Below are 21,405 nucleotides of genomic sequence, written 5' to 3' on the forward strand. Positions count from 1 at the left end.
GTGCTGCAATCCTGAAAGCACATGGTTCAAGGTCACCAGCTGCTCCATGGGAGAAGGATCAATAATCTGTTCCCTCTGAAACTGCCTCTGAAAACCCACCAGAGGGTTGGTTCCAACAACAATATACAACAACTCTGCTCACAGAGCAGCTTCCTGATGTAGGTATAGGTTTTGCATGAGCACAACTAGGTGCTTTGGGATTCCCTTTCTTCTCAATATTAGCCATAACTTGACATATTGTATTGGGAAATCAACAGTTAGGGACATCTCCAAATTACTGAATAGTAATGATGTCAGTTTGAGGATTGAGGTGCATCTGATTCAAGCTATGGTCCTTTCTGATCACTTGCTATGCATCAGAGAGCTGGACAACGAGTAAGGATGACAGAGGATTTGATCCCTCTGAGCTGTCGTGTTAGAGAAGAGCACTGACCATCCCATGGACGGCCAAAAGAACAAACAGATATGTCTTGGAGACGGTGCAGCTGGAGTGCTCTTTAGAAGAAAAGATGATACAGCTTCCCCTCATGTACTTGGGGAATGTTGCTAGAGGAGGCTATCCTTTGTTAAATGACATCATGCTTAGAAAGGCAGAGAGATGACGAAGAAGAGGGAGACCCTCAGCCATGTGGATTGACACAGTGACTGCCACAAGGGGCTCTAGTGTGTCAGGAACTGTGAGGATGGTGCAGGAGAGGACAGGGGTCAGGTCCGTTGTTCATAGGTTTGCTGTGCTTCATGGCACCTAACAACAACAACAACATACACATGGATTCAACCAGAATCATTTAGACTACATCTGTGGAAAGAGACATTGAAAAACTCAGTATCAACAGTCAAAACTAGGCCAGGAGCTGAATGTTGAACAGATTGTCAACACTCATGCACAAGTTTAACTAGCAGTTGAAGGAAATGAAAACAAGACCACGAGAATAAAAATATGATCTTGAATCTTTCTAACCCAAATTTAAAAACCACCTCAAGAATAGATTTGATGCACTAAACACTAAGGACTGAAGACCAGAGGTGGTTTTGATTTTGGGGTTTGGTTTTTTTTTTTTAAATTGAAATACAATTTCTATTTTATTCTGATTAACTTACAAAGTTTGTATACATTGTTTTTCACACTGGGTCTTTCCCATTTCCTTTACCCACCCCAGCCTCCACCCATCGGATTTTGTGACCCTATAATTAACATCCCCTCCTCCGCCCATCCTCACCCCTTTGGATCCTCATACACATTGTACAATAATGTGAAGACCAGAGGTGGTGTGGAATGACATCAAGGACGTCATCAATGAAGAAAGTAAAAGATCAGGAAAGAAAAGACCAAATTGGATGTCAGAAGAGACTCTGAAACATGCACTGGAATGAAAAGAAGCCCAAGCAAGGGGAGGGAATACAGAAGGAAAGAGAATTGGCCAGAGGATTTCAAAGGGCAGCTCGAGCAGACAGAGCAAAACATAACGAAGTGTGCAAAGTGCTGGAAAACCAAAGGGCAAGAACATAGTAAGGATTCCTCATCCTGGTAGAACTGAAAACCCAATTCAAGCCTAAAGTGGCAATGCTGAAGAATTATCTGGACAAAATCACGAATAACGTACGGGGCATTCAAGGGACTTGGCGAGAATACACAGAATCACGGGACCAAAAAGAACTGGTTGACACTGAACCATTTCACGACATGGCAAATGATCAAGAATCAATGGTGTTGAAGGAAGAAGTCCAAACTGCACTGATATCACCCGACGAAAACAAAACAAACCCCAGGAATTGATGGAAGAACAGTTGGGATGTTTCAGTAAACAGATGCAGCTATGGAATTTGGGAGACAGCCACCTACCCAACTTAATGGAAGAGGGCCATAGTGGTTTTCATTTTTTTTAAAGCAATCCAACAGTAGAAATTAACAAACAATAGGTGACTCGATGGCACATAACAACAACAACAACAACAACAACAACAACAACATCACAAAGTAAGTAAAATCTTGCTGAAGATTATTTTTAAATGGCTGAAACAGTATGTTAGTAGAGAACTTTCAGAAATTCAAGCTGGATTAAACAGAGGCCATGGAGAGTAAGAGTGGAGAAAGATGTTGGGCTTTATTGATTATGCAAAATCATTTGACTGTATGGATCATAACAAACTCTGGATAATGTTGAGAAGAGTGGGAATCTTAGAATACTTAATTATCCTAATGTGAAATTTATGTTCAGACTAAGAAACTGTTTTCTGAGCAGAACAAGAGAACACTGCAGGGTTTAAAATCAGGAAAGGTGTGCATCAGGGTTGTATCCTTTCTCCATATCTACTTAATCTGCATGCTGAGTAAATCATTAAAGAATAATATGTCTTCTTTTTAAAATTTTTTTAATATGTCTTTTTAAAAATTTCATTACTTTTTTGTGTGTACCGTCAAGTCAGATCTGACAGGTACAGGAGGAGATTATTGCTCCTTCTCCAGCAGAGCATCTGGTGGATTCGAACCGCTTGCCTCTGAGATTGTAGTGCAGCTTTTTGCCACTAGGCCACCAAAGCTCGCCTAATATGTCTTCTTTATGAAGAAGAATGAAACATGAGGATTGGAGGAAGACTCATCAACAACCTGCGTTATGCAGATGACCAAACCTTAGTGCAGAAAGTTAAGATTTGTGTGAAAGAAACAGATATAACATAGAGGTGGCTGAGTCTCATTTCTACCCACTTCCTAAAGGGGAACCATCCCCATCAATAATATCTATAGCAGCAAATAGATAGCTACTAGGTCAGTGCTCCTCACACCCACATCCCCTCTTCCTGTCCCTATTTCCACCAATCACTTGGTTCAGCAATCATTCCTGACTCACAGATTGTACTCAGAGTTGTGGTACTAAGAGTGGGGTTTAAAACATAAAGGGAAAGGCATAGCACTCCCTGACCTCAAAACCTACTACACTCTATACCCCTTCTTCTTTTAGTTTCCCTCCAACCCCAATGTCAGTCCTGTTTTAGAACAGTGGCACTATGCAGTATTTATCCTTTTGTGGCTGAGATATTTCACTCAGCATAATGTCCTCCAGGGCCACTCATTTTGTATAATATTTCATGAGTTCCTTGTTTTTCAATGCTGCATAGTATTCCATTGTATGACTATACTATGCTTTCTCTATTCATTTATTTGTTGATGGGCACTTGGATTGTTTCCAACTCTTTCTTATTGTGAATAAAGCCGCGATAAACATGAGTGTGTATATATCTGCTTGGGTGGCAGCCATCTGTATACAGGCTCAAATGGGCATCAGCGGGGAGCTCACGAGTCCACACCTCTCCCCGTGATCCAGGCCTGCTGGTATCCTCACTCAGTCCGATGCCCAACATGGAGCCAAGTTGAGTCAGCAGACCAGGGATCTCCAAGACTCTCACAAAACTTAAAAAAACAAAACAAAACAAAACACCACCAAAAAACCCCCCAAAACAACAAACAAAAAATCCCCAACAACAACAGCCGAAAATTCCCTGCCTTTGGGTTGGTTCCAGTTATAGCCACCCACCCTCAGGTTTCCAGGGCAGTAAATGGTAATGAGAGGACACTGTCCATACTTCTGCCAGGGAGCAACTGATAGATTCGAACCCGTGGAGACGCAGCCTGGTGAGTGTGCCACACACAGTAAATCATCCTATGGACCGTGCCACCAGAGCCCAAACATCTTGTCGTTGTTACATGTTGTTGAGTCAAAACTGACTCACGGCTGTCCCTCCAGCGAGTTTTCACAGACTAAACTGCACGGGAGGAGACTGCCCGTCTTAACTCCTGTCAAGCAGCTGGTGGATTCAAACTGCGTGCCCAGGGTTTCGCAGCGCGATTCCTTACAACGTAGCCACCAGAGCTCCCTTGAACATTTTAGCAACTGTCTATTTATCTAATGTCTTTTTTTTTTAAAGTTAATTTCTTTTTAATTTTATACTGGTTTATTTACAAAGTCCGGATGCATTGCTTTTCACACCGGACCTTTCCCATTTCCTTCATATCCCCACCTTCACTCATCAAATTGTGCGACCCTTTGATTACCCCCCCAATCCCCACTCCACCCCCGCAATCCTCACCCCTCTGCTCCCCACCCTCCCCTCCTTGGATCCTCATACACATTCTCGATAATGGTCTTATATAATATTTGTCCTTAAGGGACTGAGTTAGTTCACGCAGCACACAATGCCCTCCAGTCCCTCCCAAGTTATAATTTACAAAATCATTGCTTCTACGTGCTGTGTATTATTTCATCTAGTGAATGTATCATAGTTTCTCAATCCATTCAGTTGTAGTTGGATATTTGGGCTGTTTTCATTTTCTTGTGATGTTGAATAATGCTGCTATAAACATTGGTACAAGTCTCTGGGCCTCAATTCTCATTCTCTCGGAGTGTATTCCAAGCTGTGGAATAGCTGGCTCATGTGGAATTTCTATGTTCAGCTTTCTGAGGTAATATCTAATGTCTTACAGCAAGGTGTTTTTTTTTTCATATTTAATTCTGATTTAACCCTCTCAATCACCCCCAATGCGAGGGAAGACAACTGTTTTCTCCACTATAGAAAAAGGAAAGAATTCACTTTTCATTACTCCTGGTGCCTTTACTCCTAATGGGAGGAGCACTTTCACCCTTGATTCTAAAGCCACTATTTCACTTTGCTTGTTCCAGCGTTATATTCCATCGTTAGGGAGATCTGGTGGCTTAGCGGTAAGAAGTCGCACCTCCAAGCCAAAGGCAAGTGGTTTAAATCCCCAGCTGCTCCAGGTGGGGAAGTGGGACTGTCTCCTCCTATGCACTTAACAGTCTCTGAAAATCCACTGGAGGCTCAGCTATGGGTTGGCTCTGATTCAATAGCACATAACAACAACAACAACAACAACAACATATTCAATAGTTACTTAAACTCTTTTCAATAGTTGTAACTGCCACTTATGATAATTTTTAGCAGTTAGGGAAAAATATGATCATATACAAGAGCATTCGAGTCTATTTTTGTTAGTTTGTAAAAGCCCTCATTGTATTATTGATCTTAGATTCGAACCACATTTTTCTCAGAGTTTGTATAGCCAACGTAGGACTTTGGGTCAGCTCATTCTCCAAAACCCTCTAATTTCCAACAATTAACTTTATTTATCTCATGCTTTGGACATCTTTTCAGAAGGGACCAATACCTGGATAAAAATAGGGTGTTTGGCAAAAGAGCAGAGAGAAGGAAGAAGACCCCTGGTGAACTGGATTGACACAGTAATCCGGTGTTACTGCTGTAACACTGGGCTCAGATGCAGCGACTGTTACGAAGAAGACCCAGGATGGGGCAGTGTTCCCGTCCGCCGACCTGATGCATGCAGAGCTGATCTGTCGTACAGAGAGCTGATGTGAGGAGGGGCTTATTTGGCAACACTGAACAACAACTTGATTCTTCAATTCTGCCCCAGTGCAAAGTGTGTGGTAGTTGTGGAACAGTTGAGTATTAAAGTGTAACGTTTTTCTCCCTTCCTTTAATCCACTTTTTTTGTGAAAAGCAATAAATGAAGGTAATAATGTTCCTACAATAAATAGATAATGACTATTTCCCATTATAGCAGGGAAGAGCAAACATTGTAAAATATAGAGCGAGGTTTTTTGAAGGGGGAGGCAATGCTAGGGGTTAGTAGGGGGTGTTAAGTGTGGAAGGATCACCAGTTTTCAAGGTTCAAAGTCTCCAAGAGTCTCAGAAATTGTCCTCATTTTTTCTTCCATCCAATTCCAGTCCCGCTTCACTTACTTCTTCCCCGCCTTTTTTCATCGCCCTTTGAATCTCTGCATCTTCCTATTTGCACCGTATGTATACTCATATGCACCATAGTGCTCCAGTACTTCTTAACTAATATGTCTCCACGACTCCTCTGTCAAGAGATCTCTGGTGGAGTAGTGGTAAGGAGGTGTGCCACCCCAAAGGCACATCCCTGGTTCAAATCCACCCACTGCTCTGAATGAGAAAGATGAGGAGCCTCACCTCCTCTGGTGCCTTTTACTGCCTCTGAAAACACACTGGGCGGGGGTGGCAGGGGTCAACAACAACTTAACTGTCAGCTCATGGTGTGGAAGCTCGCATGTTGCTGGGATGTTGGAAGATACTACTACCAGTGTTTCAGTACCAGCAGCCTCCCCGCTGGTGGATGGGTTCAGTGAAGCTTCCAGACGAGGAAGAAAGAAAGGCCTTTCCAGTTGCAGGCACTCCCTAATTCATGGCACTTTTAAAGTGTGATGAACCACATTAGTGAGTATCTTTTTTTTGTTTTCTAAATGTACGTTGGGTTGTTCTTCTTGGCTCTCGAGTCAGTTCTGACTTTTAGTGCTTTGGTGGCCTATGGTTAGGAGCTGAGCTGCAATCCCAAAGGCAAGTGGTTCAAATCTACGAGCTTCTCCACAGGAGAAAAATATGAGCAGTCTTGTCCTGTGTGATTAAACTGTCTCTGAAAACCTGCTGGAGGGTCAGCTATGGGTTGATGCCAACGTGACAGTTGTTGGTATGTGACAGTGCTATCCAGCAGTGTGACTGTGTGAACAGTGGAACACCGGCCAGCCATACACTGTCCTTACTGTCCTCGCTATGTTTGAGCACATTGTGGCTGTCACATTGTACCTGTCCACCTTGTTAAAAGCCTCCCTCTTCTTGGTCTGCCGTCTGTCTTGCTAAGCATGCTGGCTTTTCTGGGGATTTGCAGCATGTCCAAAGTACATGAGAGAAAATCTCGCATCCTCACTTCTGAGTGTACTTCTGCTCTTGCTGCTGAGACATCGACTCAGGACTGACCCTCAGCTGACCCTCCAGCGGGTTTCCAGAGCCTGTGAATGGCACAGGAGGAGACTGCCCATCTTTACCCCACAGAGCAGCTGGTGGATTCAAACTGTGTACTTCTGCCCTGGCAGCACGATTCCTTACTACTGAGGCACCGAAGCCCCCTTTACTTCTAGTATAGATTTATTTGTTATTCCAGCAGATTGTCATACATTCAACATCCTTCACCAACACCATAACTCAGAAGTTTCAATTCTGCTTTAGTATTCCTTACTGATCTTCATTCACATGTACTATGTCCTATATATTTAATGTTGCCAATGCTGTTATTTCCTGTTCACAATACTTCCATTTAGCAGGCTGTGAAATTTTTTTTTAAAAAAGAAAGTAGGTATGCACACCCATGTTTATTGCAGCTTTATTCACAATAGCAAGGAGTTGGAAACAACCTAAGTGCCCATCAACAAAAGAATGGATAGAGAAGCTGTGGTATATTCACACAATGGAATACTACACTGCATTGAAAAACACAAAGAACTCAAAATATATTCAAAATGGGTGACCCTGGAGGACATTATGCCGAGTGAAATGTCTCAGTCACAAAGGTACAAATACTGCATGGTGCCGCTGTTGTAAAACAGGTCTGACATCGGGATTGGGGGTGGGGGAGACTGAGAGAAATGGGATAAACAGTGTATACCGCATTGGAACAGATGAGGGAGAAAATTGTTTAAAAAGGTATATGTGATTAGGTATTATTGTCATGACAGGAATCCAGAATGAAGGCTGCATAGTGGAGTGGACCTGGGGGGAGAGATTGTAAAACAATGAAAGAATTTTACTTTTCAAAGAGAAGAGTATACTAGGGGTGGGGGTGGGGGGAGGCACGTGGTGGGGAGAGGTTTGGGCAGGGAGAAAAGTGCAACAATGAATGAATGAATGAATGGAAATCCAAAGTCTCTGTAAATTCTCATTATAATTAATAAAAAAAAAAGAAACTAGGTATCTGACTTATGGCAGACTGACTGACAACGGAGTTGTCACAAGTTGGGGGCTGGCTGTACCTTGAAATCCAGCCAGTGGAACTGTTGGGATCAGGACACGGTGTTGTTCCATGTGGGCTGGGAGACGAGCATTCCAGGGAGGATGGCGCTCAGGACGCACGCTGATTGAGGCAGTGCACTGGAAAGGTCCGACGCTTGTAAAGACGGACTGGAGCAGCCAGTGATTTGTTCTGCTGTGCATGCCAGCACCATGAATTGACTTAACAGAGGCAAAAGAATAAACAGATCTGTCCTTGATGAAGTGCAGCCAGGGTGCTCCTTCGAAGCAAGGATGGCGAGACTTCCTCTCATACACTTTGGGTTTGGTATCTGGAGGGGTCAGTGTCTGGGAAAGGATATCGTGCTGGGAAAAGCAGAGTCAGCCAATGGGAGGAAGACTCTCAAAGAGACAGACTGACACTGTGACTGCAACCATGCATGTAAGTGGAGCAGAGATTCTGAGGACGGCACAGCGTTCTGAAGATTGCTTAGGGTCGTTCTGCTTAACATAGACTAGAAGAACAGTACATTGACAGAGAACTACCAGAAATACAAGCTGAGTTTAGAAGAGCTATTGCACTAGAGACATGATCATCAATGTCAGATGGGTCTTGGCTGAAAGCAGAGAGTACCAGAGGAATGTCTATCTGTATTTCATTGACTATGCCAAGGCATTTGACTGTGTGGATCACAACAAATTGTAGCTAACCTTGAGAAAAATGGGAAACTCAGAACACAAACTTGATTGTGTTTATGATATATTTGGTCCAGGAGGCAGTTGTCAGAACACAGCAAGAAAACACTGCATGGTTCAAAATCAGGAAGGGAGTGTGTCAGAGATGTGTTCTGTCTCCATACCTTTTCAATCTGTGTGCAGAACAGATCATTTGGGAGGCTAGACTTTATGAGAAGGGATGTGGCATCAGGATTGGAGGAAGACTCATCAACAACCTATGTTATGCAGAGGATACAACCTTGCTTGCTGAAACTGAGGAGGACCTGAAGCCTTTGCTATGGAAGGTAAAGATCTGTAGTTGTCAATATGGATTGAAGCTTAACATAAAGAAGACAAAGATTCTCACAACTGGGCCACTTGGCAGCATCATGATAGATGGAGACGAGATTGAGGTTGTTAACAGCTTCAGCTTGCTTGACTCCACAATCAACACTGTTGGCACTGGCAGGAAAACAGTAAATTAATTGCTCCAGGGAAATCTGCTGTCAGGGACCTCTTCGAAGTGCTGAGGGGCAATCATGCCAGTCTAGAGATTAAGGTGCACCTGATCCAGTCCTTGGTCTTCGCAATTACTTGCTATTCATCAGAGAGCTGGACAATGACAAAGGATGGCAGAAGAAGAATTGATGCCTTTGAGGTGTGGTGCTAAAAAACAGTATTGAACATATCATGGACTGTCAAGAGAACAAATAGGTCTGTCTTGGAAAGAGTGAAACCAAGTTTATCCTTAGAGGCTAGGTTTTGAAGCTTCATCTTACGTATTTTGGGCATGTGGCCAGGAGTAATGTGTCCTTGGAGAAGAACATCATGCTTTGAAGGGTGGAGGGACAGCGCAGGAGAGGAAGACCCAGGATGAGATGGATTGATAGAGTAACTGGGGCAATGGGAGAAGGTGTGTTGGAATCAGTGAGATTGGCTCGAGAGAGGGCAGGCTTCAGCAGAGCTGCTGTACATAGGGTCGTGATGAGTCATGGCAACTCAATGATACATAACAACAACAACCACAACAACATAGAGGTGGTGGTTGTGAGTTCGGACTGATTTGATTGATGGCATCTAAAAACAACAAAATTCTGGAGAGCAATGATTTCAGTTTGAAAACTAGGCTGTTTGCTCCTGGTTCAGGCCCTGGTCTTCTCACCTGTTGTCTATCAGAGAGCTGGGTCAAAGCAAACTGGGGGAGGCAGGGAGAAAAATGTGCAACAATAAATGAGTGGAAATCCAAGTTTTCTAAAAATTTTCATTAAAATATAAAAAAGGTTAAATAAAAAAAGACTTAACAGAAGAATTGATGCTTTTGAGCTGTGGTGTCGGAAAAGGGTGCTGAACATCCCATGGACAGCCAAGAGAACAAGCAGATATGACTTGGAAAAAGTGATCATTGCCTGCAAAGATGGCAAAGCTTCATCTCTCATACTTTGGACATGTTACGAGAAGAGGCTATTCCTTGGAAAGACGCATCATGCTTGGAAAGAAAGATAGGGGGTCAGCGAAGGAAAGGAAGACCCCAGTGAGATGGATTGACATGGAGACTTCAGTACAAAGATGGTGAGCTTGGCACAAGGGAGGGCAGGATTCAGGCCGGCTGTTCATGGGGTTACTGGGAGTTGTACTCCACTCAACAGCACCTAACAACAACAATAACGATAACAACAACTACTAACTGATTACGTAAGCTTTCTCTAAAGTCATATGTCCTGTCTTCTAGAAGATTTAGGATAAAGTGTCATGCAGGGTGATGGCCATTTAAGGGGCAAAAAATATCCCCATTAAAAAAAATTCTTCATATTCCTTTGTGAAGAGCTCAGAGTAAAAGAAATACAAACCCGCTGCTGTAGAGTCAAGTTCAACCCTTGGTGACCGTCCTTGAGGTTTCAGATGCTGTGAATCATTACAGGAGGGGACAGACTGTCTGTCTCCTGAAGATTGGCGGGCTAGTGGATTTGAACCACTGGTGAGAGGATCTCTCATTTAGCAGGCTGACACAATGTACACTTAGCTCAGAATCAAGTTAGTAAATCCTGACTGGCCTGACAGAGGGGCACTTACTTCGGGGGCCTCGCCGGCCTGTCACGGTCAGGAGGCCAGTCTCGGGCTCTTCCTGCTCCAGTTCCTGTGGGCTGTCATCCAGGGGTTTTCCCGACACCATCTCCTCGGGAACAGCAGTCGGCCGCGGCTGTGGGCACAGTGTTAGAGACTCAGCGACCCGGGTGCTTCAGTTCACTGCTTCCTGCCTGCGGGTGAGCGGGGTCACCTGGCAAGGAGCCTCAGTGCCCAGGTCTGCGTGCCCATCACGGTCCCCACTGCCTGAGCCACTGTGTGACATGAACACAGGGAAGTGATGCCAAGCCCGTGTCCCTCATGAAATCAAACACCTCAAAGTCAAGCTCAGTGGGTTGGGTCGAAACTGACTTTCTATTGTGTTCCAGAGGCTGTAAATCTCACAGGAGATGTCCCTTCATGAAAGAAAGGCATTGAACCTGGAGAAAAGATGAAAGTTATACAAGTGTCCAAGTCTTTTGTTCACAGGGTTGCTATGAGTCGCCTATGACTCGATAGCACTTAACAACAACAGCATGGAGAGATCAGTTGGCACAGTGGAGAGAAAGTGTTGCTACCAAGCCAAAGGTGAGTGACTCTAATCCATGACCCTCAGGCCTGATTTTACTTATTTTTGGTCAATTCTAGGTCAGGTAACTCGTGGTTGCTGTGAAGCTGAACACTGTGACACTGAAGTATCAGATGTAATAATGGTTACCCATGGTGGACAGTGTTTGGTAGAACTCCCCAATTAAACAAGCTTGGAAGCAGGAGTGGCATCCACTCCCGAAATGGCCAGCTTCTGGAAACCCTATGAACCTGGAGAAAGGATGAAAGTTATACAAGCATCCAAGTCTTTCATTCATAGGGTCGCTATGAGTCACCTACGACTCGATGGCACTTAACATCAACAACAACTACACCAACAACAAACAGGAATTGCACTGCCAACCCAAAGGCATGTGGTTTGAATTCATCAGCTGTACTAAGAGAGAAGGAGGGGCATCCCTCCTGTGCAATTTACTGCTTCTGAAGACTCGCTTGAGGGTCAGCTCCGTGTCAGCTCAATGACACCTCACAATATGTAGAAGCCACAGTGTTCTACATATCTCTCAGGGGAATAACACATGTCCTATCTATAAGGAAGCAATTTGTCTCTAATTCCAAATAGTCTGTGAACACTTGAGAAAGTTTCACTGGTTATTTAATCCAGGATGTGATTTGATCCCACCCCTTGGTGCCTCCAGGAATAATTTCTAGTTCCTTCACTCTAGCTCCAGACTCGCAAAGAGAAACCAATCTACTTTGAAGGGAAAGTCTCTGGGTCGTTCAAGGAACTGTTAGTATACTTGACTGCTCGGCAAAATGTTGGATGGTCATTTGTACCCAAAGGTGCCCCAGAAGAAAGGCCTGGTAACCTACTGAGAAGACCCAGCCTTCCAAAGCTATGTGGAGTCCAGTTCCACTGGGGCAGGCAAGTCACCGTCCGGAAGCTGGAACCTGCCACGTGGCAGCTCTTCTGTGGTGTGAGACGTTGTTAGCAGGTTTCAGAGGCAATAAATCACAAGGATATTGACAGTGGAGGCCAAGACTGAGCTCTGGCTGCTTTTAGCGGCAGAAAGACCAGAGGACAGGCTAGGGGACAGACAGACCTGGGGGCAAACAGGCTAGGGGACAGACAGAACTAGGGTCAGACAGACCTAGGGGCAGGCAGGCTAGGGGACAGACATACTAGGGAACAGAGAAGCTAAGGGGCAGATGGACTAGGGAACAGACAGACTAAAACTTGCCATTAAATTCAGATTTACTGTGGGACTGAGAGCAAGTTATTGAAATTCTTTGGATCGCAGAGTCTAAAAGATGGGAGATGCAGAGAACTAATTTATTGGGAAGGAGCTCTAGTGCCCTAGGGGTAAGAAGCTGTGCTGCAATTCCAAAGGTATAGGGTTTGAATCCACCAGGTGCTCCTTGGGAGAAGAAAGGGCAATCTCCTCCCAGGCGATTTACTGCTTCTGAAAACTCACTGAAGGGTCAGTTATGGGTCGGTTCTGACTCAACAGCACACGACAACATCTATCAGACATCACGCAAGGCCTAGAGAGATTGGGATTAACCTTATTTTATGCAAATATTTGTATATTATTTCTGTGGGTGCATTAAATGCAAGAAATATGGTAAAAAGTGTAGGGAGAGATTGGGCATCTTATAATTTATTTATGTTTTTTAAAGTACCGATGAGTCTACATTCTTACTAAACTCAAAAGAGCAACACCATTACCCTCTGGTGGTTTCCAATGTTGAAATCATTACAAGAGGCCCCTCTGTTTCCTATGGAGCAGCTGGTGGATTCAAATCTCTGACCTTTCCATTAACAGTGCGACACAATGCACGAGGCCACCCAAGCTCCTTACAGTCTAGCTAAGCCTGGAACAGTTACACTCGGCTGTGTGTGAGTTTTGTGGACGGTTAATGAGAGAACATCAGTGAAGAGCACATCCCACTCGAATGCTCAGGAATTGGGGCACCCCCTGACCTTCCCCATCCCAGCTCCACCCCTGCTCCCCCTCCCAAGCCTCTGAACCTTGGACTGTGCACAGCGGGCATTTACCAGGTCAGGGCAGCACTTAGGGATCTCCCCCTTGCCTTGGGTCCTGGTCTGCAGAGTCTAGGACACACTCTGCAGGAAGTGGTTGGAATCACTTGAAGGCCAGTGAGTGCCCCTGCTGGGGAGTGGGCGGCATGTCCCTGTCCCTGCCGTGACCTGACCTGGTCACTCAGCCTGCAGGGAAGGAAAGAGCTGGTGACACCTATGTTCAGCATCCCCCAGAAAGGCGTGTGCAGAGCGTGGGGGACACTTGGAGGGAGTTCTCTTCCCTGTCCCGTCCCCACCTCCTGGTATCCCACTCTCACACCCTATCACGTGTCTGCTAGCTCAAGATGGCGTGCCCTCCCATCCGTATCCCCTCCCTCTAGGATCAGGATTACTCCTAGCACATGGCCCCCGCCCCAGCCTTCCACACCCCCTCCCTCCAGCCAGAGCCCAAGGCCCAGGCGTTCACCCCTCAGGTTTACCTGGCACAGAAGGCAACCAGCCCAAGAGGCGACAGTGGAGAGGTGGGAGGAAGTGCCTCTGGCGGGAAGCAGGAATTGGGGCTCAGAGATGGAGAAAGAGGAGTCCCCAAGATGTGCAGTCCTGCACCGCCATCTGCTGCCAGTCTCACTTCAATGCAAAGCCATGAAGGCCCTCCAGTCATTCACCAGCGCACGTCCTGATGTGCGTGGCAGCCCCTAAACCAGCCAGTCCCACCCAGCAGACCCCCCTCACAGTGCCCTGGTGAGTCCAGAAGTCTGCTCTACAGTGGATGAGCTGTCGGAGGAAACAGATCACCGGGCTTTCTTCAAGAGCCCCTCTCGGTGGACAGAATCTCTACCTCTCAGTTGACAGCTGAGCTTATGAGGCATTTACAACCACCCACGGACCTCCCATGGATGGCCAGAGAACAAATGTGTCCAGGAGAAGGTGCAGCCATAGTGCTCCTTGGAGGCGTAGATGATAAAGTTCATTTCACATGCTTTGTACACATTGTTTAGGAGAGGCTATTCCTTGGAGAGGGACAGCATGCTTGGAAAAGTGAAGGGTCAGCGTAAGAGAGGAAGACCCTCAACCAGGTGGACTGACACAGTGGGTACAGCAGTGGGCTCAGGTGTGTCAGAGATGATGAGGATGGCACAGGAGAGGACGGGGTTAAAGATGTTGTTCACAGGGTCGCTTTGAGTTGTCCTCAGCTGCATTTAACTACAGTAACAGTGCGTATCCAGTCTACATCTTAAAATTCAAAGCGTTTTCAAATCCAGGAGGATTCTATCACTGTTATGCTGACAGGCTCTATCTCGTACTTTGGGCATGTTGCTAGGAGAGGCTATTCCTGGGGGAAGGATGTCCTGCTTGGAAAGGTGGAGGGATGACAGAAGGAGAGTGAGACCCTCAACTAGGTGGGCTGACATAGTGACTGCAGCAATGAGCTTGAGTGTGTCGGTGACTGTGAGGGCGGCACACGACAGGACAGGATTCATAGCTGTTGTTCAGAGGGTCGCCTCGACAGCACCTAACAACAGCAGCAACAACAACACTCCAGAATAACCTGGACACCCCTGACCGAGGGCCCGAGACCCCAGGCTGCCACCTGCACCCTGCGCCCCTGTCCAGGACCCTGTGCTGGTGTCTGGGGTGATGTGTGCGTTCTCAGCGGGTTCAGGAAGGCTGTTCAGACTCAGAGCCCACTTCCCAACCCTCCTTACCTGCTTCTTCCTCCTTTGTCTTTGTACCTTGGAGCTTTTCTTCGGTCTTTCTGCCTGGCCATCCTCCTCATGGTCCAGGAACTCCTGTGATCAAATGCAAAGTTTGACTTACTTTTGTTAAAGTGCAAAGCTGACACTTGCAGAGGATCTTAAGCTGGAAAGAGAGGACTGCTTTTCATGATTTTATGACGATGAAAACCATCACTTTGACCTTGGCCTTTTGACCACTGAGGTTCAGTGTGAATTCAGGGACTTTCCCTCTGCCTCAAGTGGGCTCTGATTCAAGCAGATCTGAATGTGGCCTAGGGTGAGATCTGGTTCCTGAGGGATTCTTGGGGTGGTCTACAGCCTGGGTCCCTTCTCTCTGGCCTGGAAAGCACTTTGAGATACTTTAGGATTCCATGGGACAGAGAATGGCCCAAGAATCATTAGCCATTATAGTCTACAATTGTCACCTTCCTTCTGAGATACTGAAACCAGTGTGTCTCAGGACGAGCCAGGCTCTGGAACAGAGGATGATTTAGAACAGCTTTGTCCAGATTTATGAATGCTGACAGAGCAGGTTTAAAGTGTCCAGGTTGAGCAGAGACCCTGGAGTCCGTGTGTCATCCGTCCTCCTCATCCTGACCAGGTCCTCTGTATCTGCCAGCTGTTCTGTGGGAGTTAGAAGAGGCCTGAGCTCTCACAGCTTCACAGCTGCGGAAAGCCCACGGGGGCGTTCTCCTCTCTCCTATAAACTTCGTCTCACATACTTTGAGCATGCTGCTCAGAGGGGCTATTCCTTGGAAAGGCACATCCGACTTGGAAAGGTGGAGGTCAGCCAAAGAGAGGCTGACTCTCTGATGACTGTATCAGTGGGCTCGAGTGTGGCAGGGATTGTGAGGTTGGCACAGGGTAGGACGGGGTTCAGATCTGTTGTTCAGAGGGTCGTGAGTCATACTCAACAGCACCTAACAACAAACAACAGTCACAACTCTGTCACACAGGGTGGCCCTGAGCCAGAATGGATGGCTGTGAATGGTATGCATAGATGTGCAGTAAATGTTTGTTGGTAGCTTAATCTCCTCAGTCACCACTTGTGTGGGAGAGAGAGAGAGAGCGCGAGAGAGAAAAGGGAGAAAGAGGGGAGAGGGAGAGAGGGAGGAGAGGGAGGGGGAGAGAGGAGGGGGAGAAAGAGATGAGGGGGGAGAGAGAGAGGGAGAGAGGGAAGGGAGAGAGAGGAGATGGAGAGACGGAGAAAGGGGGAGAGAGGGAGAGAGAGAGAGGAGAGGGAGGAAGGAGAGAGAGAGAGAGAGAGAACTTACCTCAGTGATGATCTTGACTTTTTCTTCCTTGGGATTCATTTTGGCCTCAATAGATCCCTGAGGGTCAAGAACAATAAAGAGGTCAGATATTTTGAAATCAACAAACTCGTTTGTCTTGCTCTTTTTTTTTTTTAACTGGAGATTTTATTGTAAATTTACAAAGAACGTGGATTTCCATTCATTCATTGTTTCACATTTTCCTCCCTGCCCCCTCTCCCCTCCCCCACAACCCTTCACTTTTTACTTTGGAAAAAAAAAAAATCTTTCATTGTTATACAGTACCCCCTTCCCCAGACCACTTTACTATGCAGCTTTTATCCTGGACTCTTGTCATGCCAATAATACCTAATCATATATTCCTTTTATGCAGTTCTCTCCCTCGTCCGTTTCAATGCTGTGTACATTATTTATCCCCTCTTTTCTTAGTTTCCTCCCAACCCCCATGTCAGTCCTGTTTTATGTAAGAGTCGCATTATGCACTATTTGTCTTTTTGTGTCTGAGATAATTTAATCAGCATACCCATTTTGTACCGTACTGTCAAATCAAATCAGATCTGACTGGTACAGGAGGAGATTGCCCCTTCCTTCTCCAGCAGAGCATCTGGTAGATTTGAACCGCATACCTCTGGATTGCAGTGCACCGTCTTGCCACTAGGCCATTTGTCCTGGCAAGGGTTAAACTGGGTGGCTCCTTGGAGGCAAGGATTCTGAGGCTCCGTCTAACATACTTTGGACATGTTGTGAGGAGAGACCGGTCCTTAGAGAGGGACATCATGCTTGGGAGGGTGGAGGGACGGCGCAGGAGAGGAAGGCCCTCTATGAGGTGGATTGATTCAGTAACTGGGATAATTGGGATGGGAGTGTCAGAGACAGTGCGACTGGCACAGGACAGAGTGGAGTTTAGGGCTGTTGCACATAGTGTCGCTATGAGTCGCAGGCGACTAGATGGCACATAACAACAACAACAACAACAACAACAACCCATTTTGTATGATGTTTTACGAGTTCTTTGTTTTTCAGTGCTGCATAATATTTCATTGTGTGAATATACCACAGACTGGGAAAAATATTTGATAATGACATGCCTGATAAAGGACTTATATCTAGAATTTATAGAATACTTGAGTGAACAAGATGAAGGTAAACAACCAAATTGCAAAATGGGCACAGGATATGAACAGATCCTTTACCAAAGAAGACATTCAGATGGTGAACAAACACATGAAGAAATGCTCAAAATCCCCAGCTCTAAGAGATGCAAGTAATAAAAAAAAAGTATGAGATAACCATCTCACCCAGTAAAAACAGCAAAGTTCAACAGAGCAGCAAACAACAAATGCTGGTGAGGTTGTAGAAAAACTGGAACCCTTATTAACTGTTGGAGGGAATGTGAAATGGTGCAACCACTATGGAAGGCTGTATGGTGCTTTCTCAAAAAGTTGCAAACACCATTTGACCCAGCAATTCCACCACTGGCAGTATACCCTAAAGAAACCAGAGCTGCCACCCAAGCACATATATGCACACCCATGTTTATTGTTGCTCTGTTCACAATAGCAAAGAGATGGAAACAACCCAAGTGCCCATCAACAAACGAATGGATAGAGAAGCTGTCTTGCTCTTGATCAATGTGGAGCTGACCTTGAATGAGATGCTGGGACCATGTGGACTTTGTGGTCAAAAGGATGTGCTCCAGTGGACCCCAGGCTTTGTGGACATGAGCTGAACAATGAGCGCTTGTGTGTCCTAGAACCTTTCATGTTGCGTTAAACAGAGCTCCACTGTGTCCAGGTCGGGACCCAGAAGTCATTCTTAGGCCCTCTCCAACCCTCTCTTCACAAAAACCATATCCCATCACCCAACAGCTCTCCATCTTTATCCTCAAACGATGTTTGGAATGCAGCCATTTCTCAGCGCATTCCCTCTTACTGTCTTAGACACGCATCATCTTCTCCAGTGGATGACTTCAAGAGGCTCCTGATGTCTTGTTCACTGCCTCAGTTATTACTGTACCAGAGTGGGAGTGCAGCTGGTGGCGTAGTCAGCAGGGAGATGCATCGCCAACCCAAAGGCGGCGCCTCTGTCTGTTCAAATCCACCATCAACTTTGTGGGAGAAAGCGAGGCAGTCTCCTCTGATGAGAACCTGCTGGAGGGTCAGCTCTGAGTTGGTTCTGATTTGACAGCAATCGGTGAGTGGCTGTAACAATTACCCCAAGTGGAGGACTTTAACCAACATCTATTTTCTCACAGTCAGTCTAAGAGCCTAGAGATAAGAATTTAGAAGTCTCTCTCTTGCTCTGTCAGGTCTGGAGGAAGGTCCCTGCTCCTTGTGATTGATAGGAGACATTTGTTGTTGGATGTCATCAAGTTGGCTTCAGCTCACAGGGGCCCCTCGTACAGAAGAACAAAGTGTCATGCCATCCCATGCCATCCTCACGAATCCCGGCTGTGCCCAAGCGTATTGTTGCAGCCACTATGTCAGGCCATCTTGCTGAGGGCCTTTCTCTCCTTCGCTCTCTCTTTCTCTGCTTTCCAGGAATGAAGTCCTTCTCCAGAGACTGCCCTCCAGATAGCATACCCAAACCGTGTGAGATCAACCCTTACTATCCGTCCCTGCTTCTGAGAAATACTCCAGCAACGACACTTCTTCTAAGGCAGGCTGGTTTGTTCTTTCAGCCATCCGGGAGAGAGTCAGTACTTTTAGCCAACCCATCACATCCCAATTCAACAGCATCAATTCTTCAGTCAATCACATTGTGCAATTTCAGTCAATGACACTGTGCAACCTTAACACCCGTATGAAACAGTTGAAAGTGACTTGCTTAGGTCAGGTGCACCTTAGTCTTCACACTGACATCCTTGCTCTTTTTACACTTTGAAGAGGTCCTTAGCAACAGTTTTGACCAATGCAGTATATCCTTTGATATCATGACTGCTGCTTACATCTTACCTCATTAGTATAACAAACAAAACCCATTTCCCAAATGAGCTTCTAATCGCTGGTACAGGTTGGGATTTACAGCACATATTTTTAAGGTGTATCATTCAATCCCTAACTCTTGCCAACCATCTCTTATTTGCAAGAAAGACTCTTCTAGAATTTTAATGAGATCATGGCACTTCCTGCCCACGATCCTTGATTGATATTCGTTTCTAACACAGAGTAGAATCTAAAATCTCGCTAATGGCCTACCATGATCTCTATGATCTGCGCCTGCTCTCTTGAGCCCTCTTGCTTTGGGGGCCTTTGCACTAAAAGCAGAGACCCCTTGGAAACTTTCTGTTTTCACCACCAGAGATTCTCTTCCTAAGTTTCATTTTCTCGAAAAGGTCTCCCTGGACCATTTGATAAGCCCTGAAAGCTCCTCCCTCCCGCCCTTCTGGAATTCCTTAACTTCTTTACAGTGATGACTGTTTTATCAGACCGATCACTTCTCAGGAGATACCATTGTTTATTACTTTTCAGTGCCCAGCTCAGCAGTTAAGGGGAAGACTGACATTCCAAGTTTACCCAGAGGTGCCTAGGAAGAAAGTCACGGTGACACACAGCTGAAAGAAAATCAGCTGCTGACAGCTCCAGGGAGCACAGCTTACCTCAGACCCAAATGCGGTCACCATGCGGACATCCTTTGACATCTTGGAAATCAGCTGTTTGACTGCCTGGAGCTGGGGTGGGTGGGCATAGCTTCCTCCTGACTCACGTGGGGTCACCATGAGCTCGTCCTTTGACATCTTGACACAGAAGGGCACAATCATCACTGACTTGATGGCACATGGTTTTGGGTTTTCATCACCATTAGAATTGAGCTATAAGAGGCTGTGGCATTATTTTGATTATCATTCACCTTTAGAGCTCTAAAACTAACCCTCATAGAAACTGACCAGAGTCCTCCTGGAGTAATGTACACACCACTGCATATTGGCTGTGTGTCCTTCACCACGTTCTGAAAGTTTTCAAGTTCTCATTTATCGTTTGGGGCTGTCGTGAAGATTAAAAAAGGGAAGCTTTAGCTAAATCCTGGATCCTTCCTTAATATCCACAGAGACGCACCTCTCTCTCTCTCTCTCTCTCTCTCTCTCTCGGCTCACGGACGTGACCAGAGAATTAGTAAACCCAGACAATGGAGAATGCGCTCGCTGTGGCTCAGACCTGCTCACAAGAAAGGAAAAACACACAAAGGTGTCTGAGATGGTAAAGATTCAACATATTTATGAAAACAAACAGATGAGGATGGAATGAAACAAAAGAAATAAGGCATGAAAGGACACAAAAGCTGTGCAATAAACAGAGCCGGCAATTATTCACAGAGTGACAGAGAACTCACAGGTATTTTTAGTAACTTAAAAAGGTTCTTTTTTCTCCTCTGTTCACTCAAAAAAAAATTGTACAGGAAAGAAATAGAAATAGGAAATAAGAATGTATTCCCAACCCCCATCCTCATTCTTTCCCGATCATTACCTCTGAATGAGTTTCTGAGGAAATCAAATGACACTGCAATTTATTTTTCTTAGGACCATTGCTGCTGAGAAAAGACAAATCATCTCTGACAAGCTTTAATACGGAGCTTGCCCTCACGGACCAATGAAAACTTTAGAATGTACTCTCGTTGGCAACATTAAAATAAGAGCTGTGATTTATCGCATGCTGATCTGAAGTTTTTATTGCCATTTGGGTAAAAGTTTGTGGAGCAGATTTGTTTTCCAGTCAACAGGCCGCGGAGGTTTCGTTTCCTGACGATTCTTGCAGACCCCTTCCCACGACGCACACTCTCACGTCTTTCACAGACTCCTCATCGTTCCTGCTCTTCTTGTCTTCTGCTTTGGGCCAGAGGCTCCCTTTTTGGTTTTGTATTACTGATTTTGTTGGGGAAGCGTATGGAATGTCCTCTGGACGGCCAAAAGAACAAACATAAGTATTGGAGATAGTGCAGCCAGAGTGCTCCTTGAAGGCAAGGGTGGCGAAGCGTCATTCCCCCATCCTCTGGTCATGTTGTTAGGACAGGCTGTTCCTCAGATAGGGACATCATGCTCGGGAAGGTAGAGGGTTAGTAAGAGACAGGGAGACCCTCAGTAAGATGTATTGTTACAGTGACTGAGGCGATGGACTCCAATGTGTCAGCGATGATGAGGACGGCACAGGAGAGGGCAAGGTTCGGATCTGTTGTTATTCACTGGGTTGCTAGGAGTCGTACT

The 21,405-nt window shown here is 45.7% G+C and overlaps 1 protein-coding gene across 1 annotated transcript in view; it reads right to left on the reverse strand.

Annotated features, from left to right (window-relative positions):
- CC2D2A (coiled-coil and C2 domain containing 2A) overlaps positions 1-16,250 on the reverse strand; it is a 158,430-nt gene extending 142,180 nt beyond the window's left edge. The window contains exons 1-3 of the mRNA XM_006884539.1: positions 16,212-16,250; positions 14,908-14,991; positions 10,618-10,744 (exon numbers count right to left, since the gene is read on the reverse strand). Coding sequence (XP_006884601.1) covers positions 10,618-10,744; positions 14,908-14,991; positions 16,212-16,250 — 250 coding nt within the window. The remainder of the gene's footprint in view (positions 1-10,617; positions 10,745-14,907; positions 14,992-16,211) is intronic.
- Between the last annotated feature and the right edge of the window lie 5,155 nt (positions 16,251-21,405).

Source organism: Elephantulus edwardii, unplaced genomic scaffold, assembly GCF_000299155.1.
Source record: "Elephantulus edwardii isolate Elephantulus edwardi_28Jun2011 unplaced genomic scaffold, EleEdw1.0 scaffold00035, whole genome shotgun sequence".
Taxonomy (NCBI): Eukaryota; Metazoa; Chordata; class Mammalia; order Macroscelidea; family Macroscelididae; genus Elephantulus; species Elephantulus edwardii.